Source organism: Paramormyrops kingsleyae, chromosome 17 (genome assembly GCF_048594095.1).
Source record: "Paramormyrops kingsleyae isolate MSU_618 chromosome 17, PKINGS_0.4, whole genome shotgun sequence".
In the NCBI taxonomy this organism is placed as follows: Eukaryota; Metazoa; Chordata; class Actinopteri; order Osteoglossiformes; family Mormyridae; genus Paramormyrops; species Paramormyrops kingsleyae.
In genome coordinates this window covers 7,855,612-7,874,582 of record NC_132813.1, presented here as the reverse complement: position 1 = coordinate 7,874,582, position 18,971 = coordinate 7,855,612, and the positions used below count along the sequence as shown (strand labels likewise).

The 18,971-nt window shown below is 40.4% G+C and overlaps 1 protein-coding gene across 4 annotated transcripts in view; it reads right to left on the bottom strand.

Annotated features, from left to right (window-relative positions):
- The window catches only part of dscamb (Down syndrome cell adhesion molecule b), a 160,098-nt gene that overhangs the window by 134,170 nt on the left and 6,957 nt on the right, over positions 1–18,971 (bottom strand). For 3 of the 4 annotated variants that reach the window (XM_023813788.2, XM_072701301.1, XM_072701302.1), the window contains exon 1: positions 15,654–15,875. The exons of the other annotated variant lie outside the window; for it this stretch is intronic. In XM_023813788.2, coding sequence (XP_023669556.2) covers positions 15,654–15,696 — 43 coding nt within the window. In that variant the 5' untranslated portion in view covers positions 15,697–15,875. Of the gene's footprint in view, positions 1–15,653; positions 15,876–18,971 lie in introns of those variants that run through there. 4 annotated transcript variants of the gene reach the window in all.

Below are 18,971 nucleotides of genomic sequence, written 5' to 3'. Positions count from 1 at the left end.
AGCAAGACACCAAAACAACACAATAAATGAGACATGATGATGATATGATCGTCATGGCCGACAAAATTATATCCGCATCCTATTTATTGATGGAAATGCAGCGCGTTTATACACAAATTCGGTGGGGGGGTGGCACCACAGCTGCTGTCGTCCCGGGGAAGACACGCCACATCAGGGCCTTCACGCTTGCCAGACACACCTTCTCATTTTGCGAATCACAGAAGCCTTGTTTGCTCTCATGACATAAAGCAAAAAGGCCCCCAGACAGCAAATAAATCACGCCTCGCTCGTTTTAAGATTTTAAAAGAGAATCGAATCCTCAAGCCACATTTTGGGCGATGTAGGTGCTGTGGACCAAAGTAGGTTTGTGAGTATAATTCCATGCTCCCCCCCCAAATTGGTAGGCTCCGTCATCACTCAGTGTTACTCAGACGTCATCCAGCTAGGTAGATGACCTCCAGGCAGAGACCACGAAGACCCCGCCAAAATGTATCATTTCATATAACTAATAAAAAAATATCAAATAGTGTAAAGGTGCAGATATATAGCCATAACATTAAAACCACATGCATAATATTGTGTAGGTCACCCTCGTGCCGCCAAAGCAGCTCTGACCCCTCAAGGCACGGACTCCACAAGACCTCTGAAGGTGTCCTGTGGCTTCTGGCACTGAGACGTTAGCTGCAAATCCTTTAAGTCCTGTAAGTTGTGAGGTTGGTCCTCCATGGATCAGACTTGTTTGTCCGGCACATCCCACAGACATTCGACTGGATTGAGGTCTGGGAAGTTTGGAGGCCAAGTCAACACTTCGAAATGTTTCTCATGTTCCTCAAACCATTCCTGAACAATTTTTGCGGTCTGGCAGGGCGCACTATCCTGCTGAAAGAGGCCACCACCATTGGGGAATACCGTCACCATAAAGGGGTATATTTGGTCTGCGACAGTGTTTAGGTAGGTGGTAGGCGTCAAAGTAACATTCACATGAATGCCAGGACCCAAGGTTTCCTAGCAGAACATTGTCCACAACATCACACTGCTTCCGCCAGCTTGCCTTCTTCCCATAGTGCATCCTGGTGCCATCTCAAATGACGCACACGCACCCAGACGTCCACATGATGTACTGTAACAGAATACGTGATTCCTCAGACCAGGCCACCTTCTTCCATTGCTACATGGTCCACTTCTGATGCTCACGTGCCCATTGTAGGTTCTTTCAGTGGTGGACAATGATCAGGATGCATTGTGGCCTGACACTTTGCTATCATAGTAGTATTAAGTTTTTCAGCACTGGATGCTACAGTAGCTCTCCTGTGGGATCGGACCAAACAGACTGACCCTTCACTCCCCCACGTGCGTCAATGAGCCTTTGGTGCCCATGACCCCATCACTGGTTCGCCGGTTGAACTTCCTTGAACCATTTTTGGTAGGTAGTGACCACTGTATACCAGAAACACCCCAGAAGATCTGCTGCTTTGGAGATGCTCTGACCCAGTCGTCCAGCCAACACAATTTAGCCCCTGTCAAAGTCGCTCAGATCCTTACGCTTGTGCTGCTTCCAACACATCAGCTTCAAGACCTGACTGCTCACAAGCCTAATATATAATTGCTCCCTTGACAGGTACCATTGTAATGAGATAATCAATGTTTTTCACTTCAGCTGTCAGTGGTTTTAATGATATGGCTGGTCAGTGTATCGCATACATGTTATATTTGCATGTGGAATAGGATATTTCACTATTAAGCTACTTTAAAAGGCACACATACCTTTAGCTATTTGTCTAGAATAATCCACATTTATATCATGCTCAAATTATAGAACCACACACGCCGACAAAAAGCCACTATCGCGGTCGGAGACTCCAATATTTACTGTTTCGTGGGTATCTGTTTACATACTTGACTGGCCAACAGCTTCAGAGGGTTGGTCTGTTTATTCCTGCAGCTGCCTGGCGGCTCAGGTTCGAAATGAAACCACTAATGTCGCCGGCAGTAGCGGGGAGGGAGGGGTGAGGACACCTGCCCATTTCCCAGGAACCGAGCCCGGATTCACCTGGTGACACTCCGGTCACATGATGCATCAGTCCGTCAAAATGGACACAAAGGAGAGGCATGACAGGGATACTGTGGTACAATGAAAACAGAGTCTATCCTGATTGGCAGCTGCTCAGCTCAGCACGGCCGCAGAGGGTGGTGATGACCAATCAGAGCGTCGCCGGGACACACCTCACACACTGCATCACAGAGGCACACCCCCCACATCTAATTAACCAATCACCACTGATACTTTCTGGCAGACGGGCTTCTCAAAAAATGCTAATTTATAATGTCACTTTAATCTCCTGATACTACAGTACCTTCACTACATGTGTTGTACACTACATGTATATGCTAAATGTTTGCCTGTGATAGTGTTTTTTTTTGATGTTGTCATTTATTGTTCGTCACTGCATTTTATTTTTTATTATCGCATTTATCTCCAAGGGCTCCCTTTACTTTATCTGGCACTGTGGTCTACAGGACAGATCCAAATAAAAATTCCATTGTGCTACGTAGTAAACTAAAATAAAATACTGTGAACCGTGAGATATATTAAAGATTTTTTTTCACGTGATTTGTAATCATTTAATACATTAGCAAATGTTTTAAAGACTAGTAACCACTAAACCTTTAAAATTTTGTAAAGAAATGTGATTTAACCTGTTTAATTGAATAGCAAAACGTGTTAATTATATCTGCCCTTTATGATATACACCAAAATCAGCCTTTCCAGAACGGTTCTCCTTTCACTCTTTCCGTGACGTCGAGCAGATCAGCAAACAAGCCTTACATGCGGCTGATGTTTGATAAAGCACGTTCCCAACTAACAGTTGGTGGCAACAACACCTGTTACAGCTGGTTTCCTGCATGTTCCTAGTAGCCAATGAAACAACAGGATTTAAATGGCTAACGGGGGGTGCTTGAGTACCACATGGCTCACTTGTACGTCGATTCGCTAAAATATAGCTAAAATGCTGAATAAATAAATGTAACGCTTCGGTACTCTTCCCAGAATTCATCACCTTTGCCGTTTTATGATTATTCCCCCGAATAACAGTCGCCTACTTGAGCAAGAAGCCCCCATCTCAGCGCCACAGCCATAACCATGTTGAAAGAAAAAAAAAAATCTTTCCCTGTTTGTTAAACCTTTTCCTGTATGCCAGTCAGGTGACGGGGGATGTTAGCTTCACAAAGCAAGGCAACTGAGCAGACGCAAATGTATTCAGTGCATTTAGTACTCAGGATTAATCGAATTATAATTTAATCATCTGATCAAACAGCAATTAGCATAATCACTTCTGGGGAAGAGCTGATAGAGAACGAAACCAACACACAATAAACCGCAGGCAACTAACACTTTAATGAGACATTTATAAGAATTAAAAAGTTACATATTCCTGAGAACACTTGCAGACTTTTAAATATTAACCAGAGGTTTCCGGTAACGCTATGTTACATAAATTTTATGTCAATTTATAGATAAAAAAATAATCCTAAATTCATAAAAAAAAATACATAAACTCATAACATTAACGAGGAACAAAATGGACGGTTAGTTTGTTACCAGATATAACACAGGTACATGTGCAAATACATTAAGAAACTATTTTTTTTATTGACAGCACCCTTTTATCCTAGGGTAGCCATATCATCTACCCTTATATCATCACAACAGCCCACATTTGTTATATAATGAGATACAATTTAGCTAAGAATAACAAAATAAGGAATTTGCTAAACTAAGCCCTGCTTCGCGCAGATGGAATCGGGCCCACGTTCAAGGGCCCCAGATTTTGTCTCCTGGTTCCGCGTAAAAGCCGGGCCTTGTTGACAGTTGACACACTGTGATGGCAGGCAAAGAGACAGACTGTCTCCCAGCTTTGCGAGTGCAGTAAAGCGGAGGTGCAGCGAACTACTGTGGCGAGGCGTGTCTTTCATCTGGGGGAGCACAAGCGTGGGAGGCGTTCAGACCTGGCGACGTTCCGGACAGAAACGGTGACGCGTTCTAGCGTTGTGAGCAGAGCAAACATTGTCAGCTTATCTAATAACAAATTCATCCATATTTTTTAGCAAAAAAAAAATAATAAGAAAACCTCAACTACAATGTTTGAATTTGTATTTTTTTTTTTTTACTTTTTTACAATTATAATAATGTTCTGCTTTTTGGATTTTTCAGTGTTATGCAATGCTATTTTTTGTTAGAATGCTCTTTATTTAAAAATGGAAAATATAATTCATGGTAATAATGTGCCAACAAATTTATGTTACAAATACATAAATTAAATATAACAAAAACACCATTGCATTGCAATTCTGCTCAGTAGTCAAAAAGCTCTGCTACCAATCTAAACTATTGATTTACATCATGATTTAATGTGGGCAACACATCACATTTGTGTCACAAATGTCCTTTTACTGGTGAGGGGTATGACTGAAGGATAATCCAAAGTGGTGAAACAGCAGGTTTCCTTTCCTGCCTGGTATGGTTTTCTGTTTATTTATGTCTATTTCCGTTCAATTTTTTTGAACGAATGCAGTGAATAGAACCGGGCATGGGACACTGATGGATGCGCATCACTGGTAACTACAGCCAGTGATGTGCAGTTCACCTAGGATTATAATGTAATATGGAAGTGCAAGGAAGTATTTTCTCAATAGAATCTGAATGCTAATTTTTTTAACGCCAGCTTAGCAGCCCCTCCCAGAAAAATAACCTCCTGATTTTGCCTGCTCCCCTGGCGTTCATTGGTGCCAAGATATCACCCATTCCCCCCACCCCCCTGTCCCTGCTCCCCACGTCCCTGTTAGGCCCCTCCCACACCCTGCAGTTGTGGCCCTGGAAGCTGAGGGGGGAGTCTGCACGCCACCCCCTATGTGGCTGTAACACCAGCCCGGGGAGATTAATCATGTTCTGGAGGTCGGGTAGCACCGGAGAATTCCGGAACATTCCTCAGCGAGCTCGACGGGGCGCGGCAGAGACAGACGAGCTCTTGGGAACCTGCATCGGGTGGCTCTTCGCATGGCCCCCCCCCCCAGTATCTACCTCACCCACCTTTACGCAGCCCAACAATGACAGTGCTTTAAAAAATGGCCGGCTAAAAATAGGCCTCGCTAACTGCGTCTTAAATCCTGGGTTTTGCTACATTTAAAAATAGCTTCCGATGGGAGACCGAAAGGGGGCTCATTCGTCTCTCTGTCACTCCGACAATCCAGCCTTGGTCCTGTTATTTCATATCTGTTTTATTATTTGCTTTATGGATAAAAGGCCACTGACGACTTGCAGCTCCATCCATGGGGTGATGAGTAAATATCATTGGTTCGGGCAGAAGGATGGATAGAGGAGTCAATTCCCCAGAGATGGGGGCGATATGCATGGCAAGGAGTGATAACATCGTATACTGGGGGGGGGGTTTAGATGCAGTTCTACAACCCACCGAGGCAGGCGGGCAAAACTGGATGGGAGGGGCTAGCAAACAGGGCCTTGATGTCTGCGAACAGGGCCATAGATACAGTGGTGGAACCCCAGCTACGCTGCAGTGGCTGTGAACAGGGCCATAGACGCAGTGGTGGAACCCCAGCTACGCTGCAGTGGCTGTGAACAGGGCCATAGACGCAGTGGTGGAACCCCAGCTACGCTGCAGTGGCGCGATCACGTGACTCTCACCCTTCTAAGCCAGCGACGGGGCTGCGGTTGAAGCCATTGATTAAGCGACAGGCTGAGAGACGGATCAGGCTGAAAGGTCCCACAGGACTGGGGAGGAACCTTGCGTCAGGCAACAACAGCAACGCGAAAGAGCTGCCAGTGGCTTCTCATTCCAGCGTCTGTCTCGACCTGGTTCCGAGGATATAAGACATACACCGTGACGCAGGGCCCCCTTCAGCACCCTACCGCACTCTTCTGAAAAACCCAAAATAACAGTGATGCAGTAAGTGGCCAGTTTATTAGGCACACCGGCTAGCTAATTCAAAAAGCCTGCTCGTCCGAACAGCCAATCACGTGGCTGCATTTCAGCACATACGGCGCATAAACAGGATCAAGGGGTTACTTACTGTCAGACTAAGATGCCTGATTTCAAACGTGATTTAATAGCCAGAGCTACTGATGGTTGCAGCATCTCAACAGCTACTGGGGATATTTTCATGCAGAATGGTGTTCAGAATATTACAATAGATGGAGTGATAAACAAAAAAACAAAATAGGAAACGCAATGGTCCTCTATTTCTATATGTTCATGCTTTTCAAACAGCTGTGAGTGTGTCCACATACCAGTCACTTGCATTTAAAAAGAATTATGTATGAAGAATTATGTAGAAGCATGTATTTACATATAACCGGATATAAACTTTAATTCGTTCTATTTATAAAACAGGGCAAAAGATGTTTTTTGATTACATTTTCTCCCCTGTTGGCGGCAAATTATTCTGAGCATTAAGCTGTGATGGATGAAATTATGTAAACATTCACGGAGGTGGAACATGAAAAAATAAAAAATCAGTTCTCCAAACGGAGAGTGCTACGTGTAGACCACATGGGTGTAGACCACATGGGTGTAGACCACATGGCTAATTCGCGGGCCTCCGGAGAGTAATGCACGTCGCGGCCGTACTGCCGAGTCATGGCGTCGGCAGCAGAAGTTGGCCCCGTGCAGTCCCCTTATTTATTTATTTTGTCCCGTGACAGCTCATTATCAAACGCGGCACATTCGCAGAAGCACTGCAAAGCCGTAGGCGTGACTGACACTAAGCCTGGCTGGCTGCGGCAGGGGGTGGGGCCCGTGTCAGTTTGTCAGTGGGCTCACTAGCCAACTCACACCCCCAGTAAGGACAGATATGGTCCGACCGTGTAGAGCCCCCTTCCTCGTTCCATGGACCTTTGTCCTTCTCAATTTTAAATGACGGCCCAAACCCGCCTCAGTCTCCACTACATGCGTCACAGGAAATGAGGGATGGTCGTCTAACTTATGACATATCAACCCAAACGCACACAAACCCTACCTGGCCCCTCCCCTCTAAGCTTTGAATCATGTGACTCACAGTAGCTCAATTATATTAATTCCCCCCCCCCCTCCCAAAACCTGTGTCGACAGCAGCGGGAATGGAAAAAAAATAGATTCTCAATGCAGGTCCATCGTGGTTCCTAGCAGATGCAGACAGTGGTGTTAAAAATGCTGATAACCGTTTGCAAATTTCACGGCACGTGCGGGGAGGTGCTCCTTTGTCGGCTTTGTAGGTTCCTCAGGAACTCCCTGCGTTTCTCACACATGGAAATGCTTTGTCATGGTCTTCTTACACCAGCCCTTGGCCTTCAGCTTCCCATATGCTTCAGCTTCCCATACGCTTCAGCTTCCCATACGCTTCAGCTTTCCATATGCTTCAGCTTCCCATACGCTTCAGCTTCCCATACGCTTCAGCTTCCCATATGCTTCAGCTTCCCATATGCTTCAGCTTCCCATATGCATCAGCTTCCCATACGCTTCAGCTTCCCATATGCTTCAGCTTTCCATATGCTTCAGCTTCCCATATGCATCAGCTTTCCATATGCTTCAGCTTTCCATAAGCATTTTTATATTATCGAAAAAATTTTAATCAACCAGCCTACACATGATTTGTAGCAAACTTTCCAAAGGAGAAGCAAGACAATAGAACATATAATAAAACATAGAAAAACAATGAAGATACTGAAGTGTTTTTGTAATTTTGTTAAGTGAATGTCATGTTGTGCAAATGACGTTTAGTTAATTTTTGGCCACTGATTTAACTCCCCATCATGCATCAAAACTGAGGATGCCCGCTACCCTATTTTCAGTTGTGAATCTTCAATTTCCCTAGAATCTTTGCTGCTTTTGAAAACCGCAGTCAGAATGGTGGTGACATACTCCCTAGAAACTGTACACAACTCAAAACCATTCAAAGCCACATGTCAAAACCAAGCAAACACATGATTTCTCTTGATTCCCACAACACTATATATGAGGAGCAAATTTCAGTGATACTCCCTTTTAACCTACCCCTTTAATTGTACAATTGCTACCAGTATTTCAATTGATGTAATATCAGGAAAATACCACATTGTATCAACTAATACACAGGAACATGTCTTGCGCATGGGAGTTTTACAAAACGTTTTGCAAAAATGTTCTGAGGGCAGAGAGAGAAATGATTGGTTCAGAGAGATATCCAATCAGATTGTAGAGGAGGTGGGTCAAAGCAACTAGAGGAGGCGGAACCAAGACATCTCATTGGTTGGTCCCACCTAATAATAATAATAATAATAATAATAATAATAATACGAAGGACTGTTACCTCACACCTCCAGGGTTGAGGGCCCAAATGCCAACTCTGCTCCTCTGTGTTTGGGATCTCCTGACGTCACATGGGTTACCTGCAGCTGTACCAGTTTCCTCCCACAGTCCAAAGACATGTGGTTCAGCTAATTGGTGTCTGAAAACTGCCTGTAGTGTGTGCATGTTTATGTGCCCTGCGATGGACTGGCAAACATCCTTCTGCCTTGTGCCCTCTGCTGCCTGGGATTGGCTCCAGATCTCCAATGCAACCACATACAGGAAAGAAATTAATCATTGTGTATGAATATTATTTTAGAAGCAATTACAGCAGTAGCATAAAGTGATCGCAATTTTGCAATTATAGTTTTAAACTAAACTAAAAATATCCGACTTACAGAATAAAAATGATACCATTAAATAATCATTTTTAGAAAATCGTGTCATATTTTTGCTTGTTGTCCTCACCGTGCCACACTTGAGTTTCGTGAGACACCAGCAGCTGAAGCTAAAAGCACTTTTTGGCACAAGCCAAATGACACAGTTAACATTTCCACGCACGATCCATTAGCATACAGTACATGCAATTAGACTTATTCAGCAGAATCCAAGAGCATTCATATCCTGATTTGTAATTAATTTTTATGTCCGCGGGAACTTACCTCATTTTTCCATACCTAACCGCTAATTAGACCACTAGATTGCAGCTCAACATCTTTGTTGAGTAAGTTCATTATACAGGAGGGACGTGTGAATGAATCAGGGTAGCGATTATTACACATTAGCACCCATTCCTTAGAATAACAGCCATTGAGTGCATCTGCAAAAATTCCCTCTAAAAGAAGACTGAAGAGTGCCTCAGATAAAGAGGGGAGAGATCATGGCAGGCTGAGCCTAACCTTTCTGCAAAGTGCACACTTCACACACACTGCAAAATATTGCTTTGTTTTTTTTCTGTTTTCTTTCTTTCCCTCTCGAATAATTTGATCAAATTTTGGTTGCCGTTATTTATTTTTGAGGAGATTATTTTATATCTGATTATGTTTCCATCATGAACCAGGGCTAATTATTTCATATAAGGCTCACAAGGGAAAAAAGAACTGCCATTATAAGATAATTATACAGCCCAGTTTCAAAATTGGATTTTGAGGTAGAATGGCTAATCAGTATCGAAGGTATTTTTACATTTTTATTTACCATATATAATAATAAATATTACCAATATTGCATGAATGAACTACCATTCTGAAAGTATCACTTAAATATATTGTGAACTGACTGCAAAATAAAGCCAAATTTTTAACCAATAACACTTATAATGTTTATTATGTTAGAGCAGAAATTTCTGTTTCACAAAAGGCATCCGATTTTCTGGTTACTGTTGTTTAAACAAACAGACCATGTCTCAGTCTCCCCCATGCAGTAACTACAGCAACACTATGTGTTTGTCCTGAATAGTGCTGGGGGGGAACATACTCAGAGGTTGCCATGTGAGCTGAAACACGTATGTTAAAAGACACCATCTCGCAGGGATTCCGGTTTATTCACTGCTGTCCTAGACACGACCTCCAAACATGGCAGTCATTTTTTTTTTTTTAACTTGCTGAGGTCTGAGTGACAAAATGGCAAACCCTTGTTCAAATCCGCAGAAAAAATGCTAACAAGTAGCACCAACATAAATAAATAGCAAAAAACAAGGAACCAGAATGAATTCCGCCACACAGCAAGGTATGGAGACTTTATCTTTTGGTGCCATTTTTTATCTTTTTTTGTTGAACATTTGAGCTTTTCATGCTACATTATTGCAGTCATGTAATTTCACTGTCCAGCATTAATCAATGGAAAACACTGAACTCCCGTAAAATGTCACATCCCAAATTCAAGTAATAAAACATTTTGGATATACAGCACACAACATCTTTAAAATCTACTTGCAAAGCATACAGGGTAATAAAATATAACTAGAGAAAATTGGTGAAGGATATTTTATTCTCCCAATTCAATTCCTAATAAAAAAGAGACTGCTAAGCTCACTCTGAAATCCAAGGCAATCCCAGAAAACCCAATTTAAAATATGTTTAGGAGTTTCTTTTATTTTTAGCTGAATTTCTGTATGTATTCTATTTGAATATGATACAAATACATGCAATATTTTTAAAATAAAAACTGCCAGAGTGGAATATTTCCATGAGACCAGGTCCTCAACTGGCATTTCAGTTTCATTAATCTTATCTGCGGATATCCAAAAACTAATTAAACATCTAAGGTTTTGAATTCATAATCAATCTCACTCAATTTTGGGGGAAAAATACCAATTCATTCCCTTTGTTAAATGAAAATTCGAGTTGATATCAACCAAGAAAAATACAAAATGGAAGATTGACTTCGGGCTATGAGGAAGAATTTTTTCTATGGAAAAATGTCTGTAACATTGCAGACATACAAAAAAGAAGAATCATCAAATGTTTATCCACCAAACATAGCAGAGCAAACTGCAGGCATGCAAATCTCTAATCCCACTCTAACAGGCTTATAAAATGTATATCCAAAAAACACTGTTTTAGCATGTGTCAAACACATTTAAGAATGACCTGACCTTTCGAATCACCTTCGAAAAGAGTCTCATAAGATTACAGTACAGCATCAAAGGCAAAAGTCAGCACTAAAGAAACTCAACACTTACTTTTAACAAGATAATCATCTTGTATATTGTATGATAAGTAGTTATTTTAGTGGAAACAAACTGTAGGTGAACTATATTACACACAGCATCCTATTGCTCGTTTAAACTATTATCACATTTTTAAACTGATCTGTGAACATTTCCTGAACACAAGATTGCACTCAAAACGCAATTCTAATTCAATAAGACAACATTTCTCTGACAAGATCAGGGATTTGGATAAAATCCTTTAATGAAAGCGAAGACGTTGCAGTACCGCACAATGCTGTTGACGTTTTTTGTCTTTGAGGGACCAATTTCTATCAGAGATTCAGCGCAACGGGGGTACAACTCTCACAATTTGAGATCAGGTCATCTTGGGTAGCATGGAAGAGAAAGGCCTGTGATCTTCCGAACACCTTTCCAGACAGAGTTTCAAACATCTTCATGAAGGGGAAGAGATATCGAGGGCTTTTTAATAGGCAGATGCTACGGTAAACCAATCCAAGTCCCTGTTGTCTCTCTGTTGTATAGTTACTTCGTCCAGCCAAAAAAAGGCTCATCCACCACATTCTGCAATGATATTGATTTTCTACTTGGGCCACCTTAGTGGTGTGATAACTACAGCAGAATCAAAATAAACTTAAACAGATACTCAGATGTGAAGGACCACAGTTATTACTTTGTATCTTGCAATGCAGACAGATGGCACTCTAATCAGTATGTCATGTTAATTCCCCATGATAGATTAACTTACTGTTGAGCAAAAACTGTTTCTTTAATTGAAACCTTTTTTTTCCTCCCAGGAATCTTAACTGGGTTCATTTCTGGGGCCAGTCAATGGATATGTATGTTAACCACATTTAGCTAAAGGATCTAGCACATAATGTACCTCAGGAACGTTCTGCAGGTTTATCTAAGAAGGAGCCCTCATTCACAATGTGAGAATTTGCATATAATCGACACGAGCCAGGACAAAATTATAAGGGCCTTTTTTGTGCTCAGATGCTTCTACGCTAAAGTTCACCCGAACCTTTTCCCCTTCTGGATCCACGAGTCGTCTTCCAGCCATTTTCCTCAGCAGGCATGTGACGTTAACTGTAGAGTAAGCAGCCATGCTATGTATTTGAAGAGCCTATTAGTGCCCAATTGAGCTTGAATCAGATTTGCCCCCAGGCATCTCAACAAAACAGCATTAAACCTGCTTTCCAGTCTATCTGCCAAATAATATATCTGTTGTCATAATTATGTTTGTATTTTAATCGAAGGCCACAGACGCGACAGCAAACACAAGCAGCTAATATAATGCCTGACTATATATAGAAATTATAAAATGAGAAAACAAAAAACAAAATGTAAAATCATAAATTAAAATATAATAACATGTTTTACTGTGCAGAGAAATTGTATTCCAGCTCTACATCAGTAATACATTAAAATATCTATTATGCTTTACACTGAATCTGTTTTTAAAATATTCATTCTATTTTTGTTTCCCTAAATATTTCTTTCCAACCTGCTATTAATGTTAATTTACAATATGCACAAAAAGACATAATGAACTCCACTTCAGTAATTAGGTAATAAAAGGTAATTTTCCAAGCTAAAATATACACCAAGCGCATTTTATTTCAAGGAAAATTAAATAAAATATATTTTCATGACAAAAAAGCTAAATTTCCCATTGCATTTACACAATTGCAACAGTTACACAACCACTGAAGCAATGCTTATAATTAATGTCACACGATATTCTAGCATGTAACATACCAAACAAACCACAGTGAAAGTGATTGCAAATAAAAAATGTTACCAAATGGACATTCTCTAATGTGGATAACTATCTTAATACGATGGAGTCCCATTCTACAATTAATAGTCACAGTACAATAAAATAGCTCATATTACTTTATGCAGTAAAGACTGTATTTTATTGTGCATTAATTTTTGAAGGCTGTGTTAAAATTCATATCATTCTTTTTAGATGTGATTAAAGAAATTGTAATGCAATTTGATGATATGCCAAAAGTGAAACAAACCTTTAATTTAATGTTTTTTAAACAAAAAAAAAATCAAAAATCAGCATCAAGACTAAGGATTGGTGACACAATGTGGAGCATTTACACTTTAAAAATGCAGTGTTTCCCTTGGCATTCAACTTTATCAGCTGTATGCATTCATTTATTAATTGTTTTTAAAAATGTATCTGTTAATGATATGCACGCAATAAAAGTGAAGTTGGCGGTTTCGTGTGTTGTACTTCCGGGTCACCTGCGCATAGCGCGGCTTTGCTGAACCCGAGTCAGTGGCGGTGACACTTATTATAGGGGTTACCATAGAGACAGACCAAGGCGCTTGTGCTAAACCTAACTCTAAAAGCTAGAATTTTCCAGAATCTCCGTCTTCCAGTGAAGAAAAGAGGGTGGCATTTTACTGAAGAGTTGTTTATACCGACAACAGCAGCGAGAGCTGTGAACAATACCAGGAAAAAAAAAATAAGCTGGAACTGAATTGCCTCCAGCCTGCATATAAAATAGAAATATGGGTATTGATTGGCTGTTAGGAAAAAAATCCACCAAATTCCAGTTACATTTAGGATTTTATCCTCACAATTTCTCGGGTGGTAAAAATCGTGCAGCCTTATGAGTAAATAAGCAGTTGGATAATGTCCTCTTCTGGGGAACCTTCGGTATAGATATCTGTTATCATGATTAAGCGGGTTTTCGTTTCAGAAGGAACTGTAGTCCCTATGCAAATGGACAAAGGCTTCAAAAGTCAAGCCCGTCAAACTGCCACATGTAAATGAAAATCGGCGGACGTTATTTAAAATGCCTTTCGAGGCAGATACGAAGGAGACACTCGATCTGCTTCGAAAAGGCACATCTTTATGCTGAAATCCACCATCTGAGGATTACCTAAGCACCAAAACAAATAAATAAATAAGTAGACCTGCTCACAAAATGTTATCAAAATGTTTTTGTTTTTGGCAGCAATTAGGAACACGAAATCGGAGCGTGTATCTTTACACAAGGCCTCCTTTTCCATCACATTCCCATTAATTAGATTTGATGGCCCCTCAATATTCCGGAAAATGCGTTTAACTCTGCCTGTCTCTACCTTCCATTTATTTAAATATTTGTTGCATTTCTTGGAGTATCGACCTGATCCTTCCTACCTCCCCAGTGCCACTGGGCTTCGGTCCCATTTTTGAATACAATATATGCCCCCAAATCCTGTCCATTTGTCTCTTTTTTTTTTACCGGAGATGCTACAAATGGTCCTGTTTTCTCTCCCCCCACTCCATTTCATCCTTCACCCCGCCTTGCGTACACACCCAGCCCCTGCATGGCCACAGTAACCTCACCTCATATTCTGCCATTTTCCTACGTCTAAATGCAAATTCTAACCACGAAGGCTCTTTTTGTCAACTGTTGGCACAACCATCTTTCCTCATGGAAAAAAAAGTTTGCAAAATATTAGATATTTTTGGTTCTTACCTTTCTTCTCCCTTCACACAAGCATTTCCAGGGTTTTTGTAAAATGATTTTTTTGACTAGGTTAAAATAGACAGCCTTCTTTCTTTCATATTTTAGGCATCCTTAATGGTGTATATAGTCCCGCAAAGGTAATTGCACAGGACATTAATCTCAATAAGCTCTTATAATCATTTGCCTCCAATATTACACATTGCAGAGATTTTCGAGAATGCTTGTTTACCAAACAGTTTCTGCCGAATTATCTAATTATATATTTTAAATATATTTTTTACTTGCAGTTATTTGTGACATATATCCACATGTATTTATATAATCACATATATAAATTTAACATATTAATATGCACGAATATTACATAAAATATTATAAAAGGTTAGAATTCTTTCATATAAAAATACATATATATGTGCATATTGCTGAATGACACATATATACAAATTTCTGGTGTCATTAAATTTTAAACATTTGTGATTCAGTTACTGGGAGTAAGAATAATGATTATTTTGTCATTAGTATTTCAAAATCCCTGCACACAAAATTGATCACTTTTTTAAAAATATAGCTGCACACATTTATAAAAACGGCTGTTTCTTATCAGTCTTCTGAACTTTACATTTACATCGATAAGACAGGGATATGATGGCCGTAAAGAAATGTATATGCAAATCTCCACGTAAATGGTGTGCTGCTATAAAATCATCATATGAATGGACAGAAATTAAGCTCAATAAAATCTGTAGCATATATGTGTACCTATGATACTTTGGTAAAAAAAAATCAGTTATAAGCCACTTAACAAAATGCAAAATAATAATGATAATAATAACAATTATCTCCAGTGCAATAAAAATACTACACGATTTAGCCGTAATCGATCATTGCAGCAAGCTAATGAAACGTAATATGACCTGGTGTATTAAATAAGGAGCGCGTGTAGTTGGATAAGCCCGCAGATGTGACTAGGTAAGCTAGATTTAAATGATTGCGGCGCAATTCCAGCTTTGCTCGCTCTGCTCTCCCTCACTCAGGTGACAAACGACACCGACAGTAAAATGTTGTAATTTGCAAGTCACCACTCACTATCTTCTCCCCTCGGGCAAAGGGAAATGTGTTTACAATTGCACATCGGCATAGTTAAATGTATTAACTTTGAAATGAATGAATGATATAACTCACCATTCAAGATGCTGTGGAAAAAGATAATAGCCAATATCCACATGCCCCGCTCCTTTAAATCCCCCAGCTATGCTTTTTTCTTCTTACTCTGTGCACTTTCTCCCTTAGTTTCCTTTATTTTTCTTCAGTTTTCTCAATAGCAAATGTTACAAAGCGGTTGGCTATAGGAAAATCAGTCCAGCTTTTCAGTGGCGGTGTTCGCTGTCTTTCTGTCCCCTCCTTTCTCACTCTATACTCTCCCTCCCTCCCTCCCTCTCTCTCTCTCTCTCTCTCTCTCTCCTCCTCTTTCTCTATATCTCTCTCTCCCTCTCTCTCTCTCTCTGCGCTTGAAGGATGTGTGTGCTTCTGTGATTGTCTTCGTTAAAGCTGTGTGATCCGACTCAACGCATCTCCAGGTTTCCTTCTCTCTCACACACACACACACACCCCCCCCTCCTCCCCTCCCCGCGCTGCACCGCTTTTCCTCTCTTTTTTTGGGATGGTTAGGAGATGCAAGACGGGAGGAGGATTGCTCGCCAGAAATTCAGCCCAGGTGTGATGCTGAGTCAGAGAAGAGGCTGGAAAGCAGGTCCATATGAAAACATACAGGTGGGGATACAGAGGAAGGAAGAAAAATCAGTAAGAACACTGAATGGATACAAAAAAAATTAAATAGTAGGAAAAATTCAAATAAAACAATTCGGCAAGTAAACAGCAGTGGATAACAAGGCAAAATAAATATTAAAGACGGTCCCAATAAGAAATGAATTCAAGTGCTGTCCGGACGATTAGCGGCAGAGATGATTCTTAGGCTCCAAACTCAGAAGCTCTTCGCCGCCTCTCAGCAAGCAGCAGGCGGCAAGCAGACGCATCTTCCCGCTGCTGTTTTAATCACACTGGTCCCTGCGCTAACCCTCTCCGCCTTGGAGCATTACAGAATAGCCCTCTCCTCCGCTTCTGCAGCCGCTTTAGTTCTTCATTGCCTTAAAGGTGCAGCGGCGCTCTCCAGTCCTGCGACACCGCGGAGGCGCTTAGACACAGTAGCAAAAATCAGCAGTTTGATATCGGACACTTAAGGGCAGTAAATAATAATAAATAAACACGTAGCCGTGTACGGGTATACTTCGTATATTTAGAATGATTTCATCGAGGCCCTGCTGTTTCGTACAAACATGTACGTTCACATGAAAACTGTGCAGCACAGTGACAGCGTAGCGAATGAATACCCGGTAAATAATTTGGCCCTTAGTTCACATGTTTGTTTTATGACCTGCAGGACATGCTGTGTTTTGTGACGCTTTAGTTCATCGATTGACCTTGACAAATCAGAGCAACGGCCTCCTATGTAGCAAGGGCACATGAAGACGATTATGTCAGCCGCCTTATAGTACCTGTACGTCTGTCGGGGAAAACCCAGCCGGCTGAATGAAATATCTAATAAAAATAATAATGACATTTAATATTATTATCGAAACAAAAATGGACGGAGTAACCGAATAACGTATTCACTGCAATCATGCAGTTATGGGAGAACATGAATTTAATGCAGACGTATAGGTCACTCTGCTGATGCACCGTGCAGTACTGCTTTGAACTATATATATATATATATATATATATATATATATATATATATATATATATATATATATAATGCTATTATTTTACATTGGAAACGAAGCCCAGGAAAAATGTAGTATCGAAATTTCAGTGGCAGCGTACTTAAAATGACAAAACTGAACCGATATGATTTATTATTAAAATGGAGATTACGGGCGACATCTTTGCTGGCAAAGCAAAAGGACCAACACACAATAAATCAATAGGCCTGCATAAATCAATACGAACTAAAATTTCTTGTCTATAAATATGGCGCCAATATTTCGTTGCGTTTGTTCCTTTTAATTATATTCCTTAATGAAAACGGTTTCACCGTATATATATTTATCATTGATACGCACGCGGGCGCGCGCACACACACACACACACACACACACTACACACTAAATATACACACACACACACACGTGGGGTTGTGTATGCATGTAGTTTGCACACATTATATAAGATCAAACTGATGCTGAACAGATACATGGTCATAATGATGTAAATTGCTGCATAAAATCGAAACATGACATGGAAACAATGTAGATGCACATCCAGAGAAGACATTTGGCCTCCATTTTGCACAGAGAACGGCAGACCTGTCACACTGGCTGCCTGCAGCTACCCAGGCAGACTTACGACTCCTTCTAGCCTCATCTGCAATAATCAGAGCAGTGGAACAATAGCACAGAAAGAACATTATACCTCCAGATTATTTTAAGCCAATAAAATCAAGGATTTTTAATTAGAAGTGAGAAACCTATGTTCGCCCCAAATTAATTGATATATATTTTTTTCTGTTTTCTTTAATCTCCCCTTCCTGGTTATCAGCGAGCAGCAGTGCTCTGTCTGTTGTGCTGGGAGACTATAGCACGCGTTGCAAGAGCTATTCCAACAGCATTTATAATGTTATTATGAGGAACCATTTAATGAATACCAAACCTAACATGCGACATTTTGTCTTCCCCTGCAAGAAGCATGTCATTCAGGTATAATTCATCGATGATACGAGATGAAAGAAATAATCTGGACTCCTTACCCAAGCAATAAAAAGTCAATTTAAAGGGATCAATTGAAATTTGTTTATTAATGAATTGTCTTACATTTATGTCTTATAAGTCTATATCACGCGTTTCCTTATCAAGATTTTTTTTTCTTTTCCCATATATTGTTTTGGTTCTCTCAAGAGGTTGTTAAGTTTTATTAAAACAGACAACACTGTTTAACAAAGGAAGATGTGCCTATTAAGGTTACAAGATTAAGTATTCAGCACTTGTTTTCCCAAGAGTATGCTATAATTGGATACTCCAGTGCACAATTCTATTTGTAAATGGGCTTTTTTGAGCAATTTTGACATTTTGTGTGCATCATAAAACATACCATGTTTTTTGTAGGCCATCGAGTGTTAGAGATGGAAACCTCTCAGGTGACTTTGTGAAACTGACAGACAGAAACGAAGAAATCAAATATCTGCCCTAATAATAATATTTTGGTGGCATTCAAGTAACTTCAAAGCAGGGATTTCCCACACGTCTGTTTATTGTAAAGCTTGGGCTGATGCCAGTGTTTTCATATGATGTCTTTGTGACACTCGCAGATTTATTTAGCAACAATCAAAGCAGGTGTAATCACTCTTAAGCAGAAATACATTATAAATAAAAGTAATAATTATGCCCAGGATTTTCCTGTGATGTTGTGACCGGTACATGTATGGACAAAACAGAAGCTGCTTGC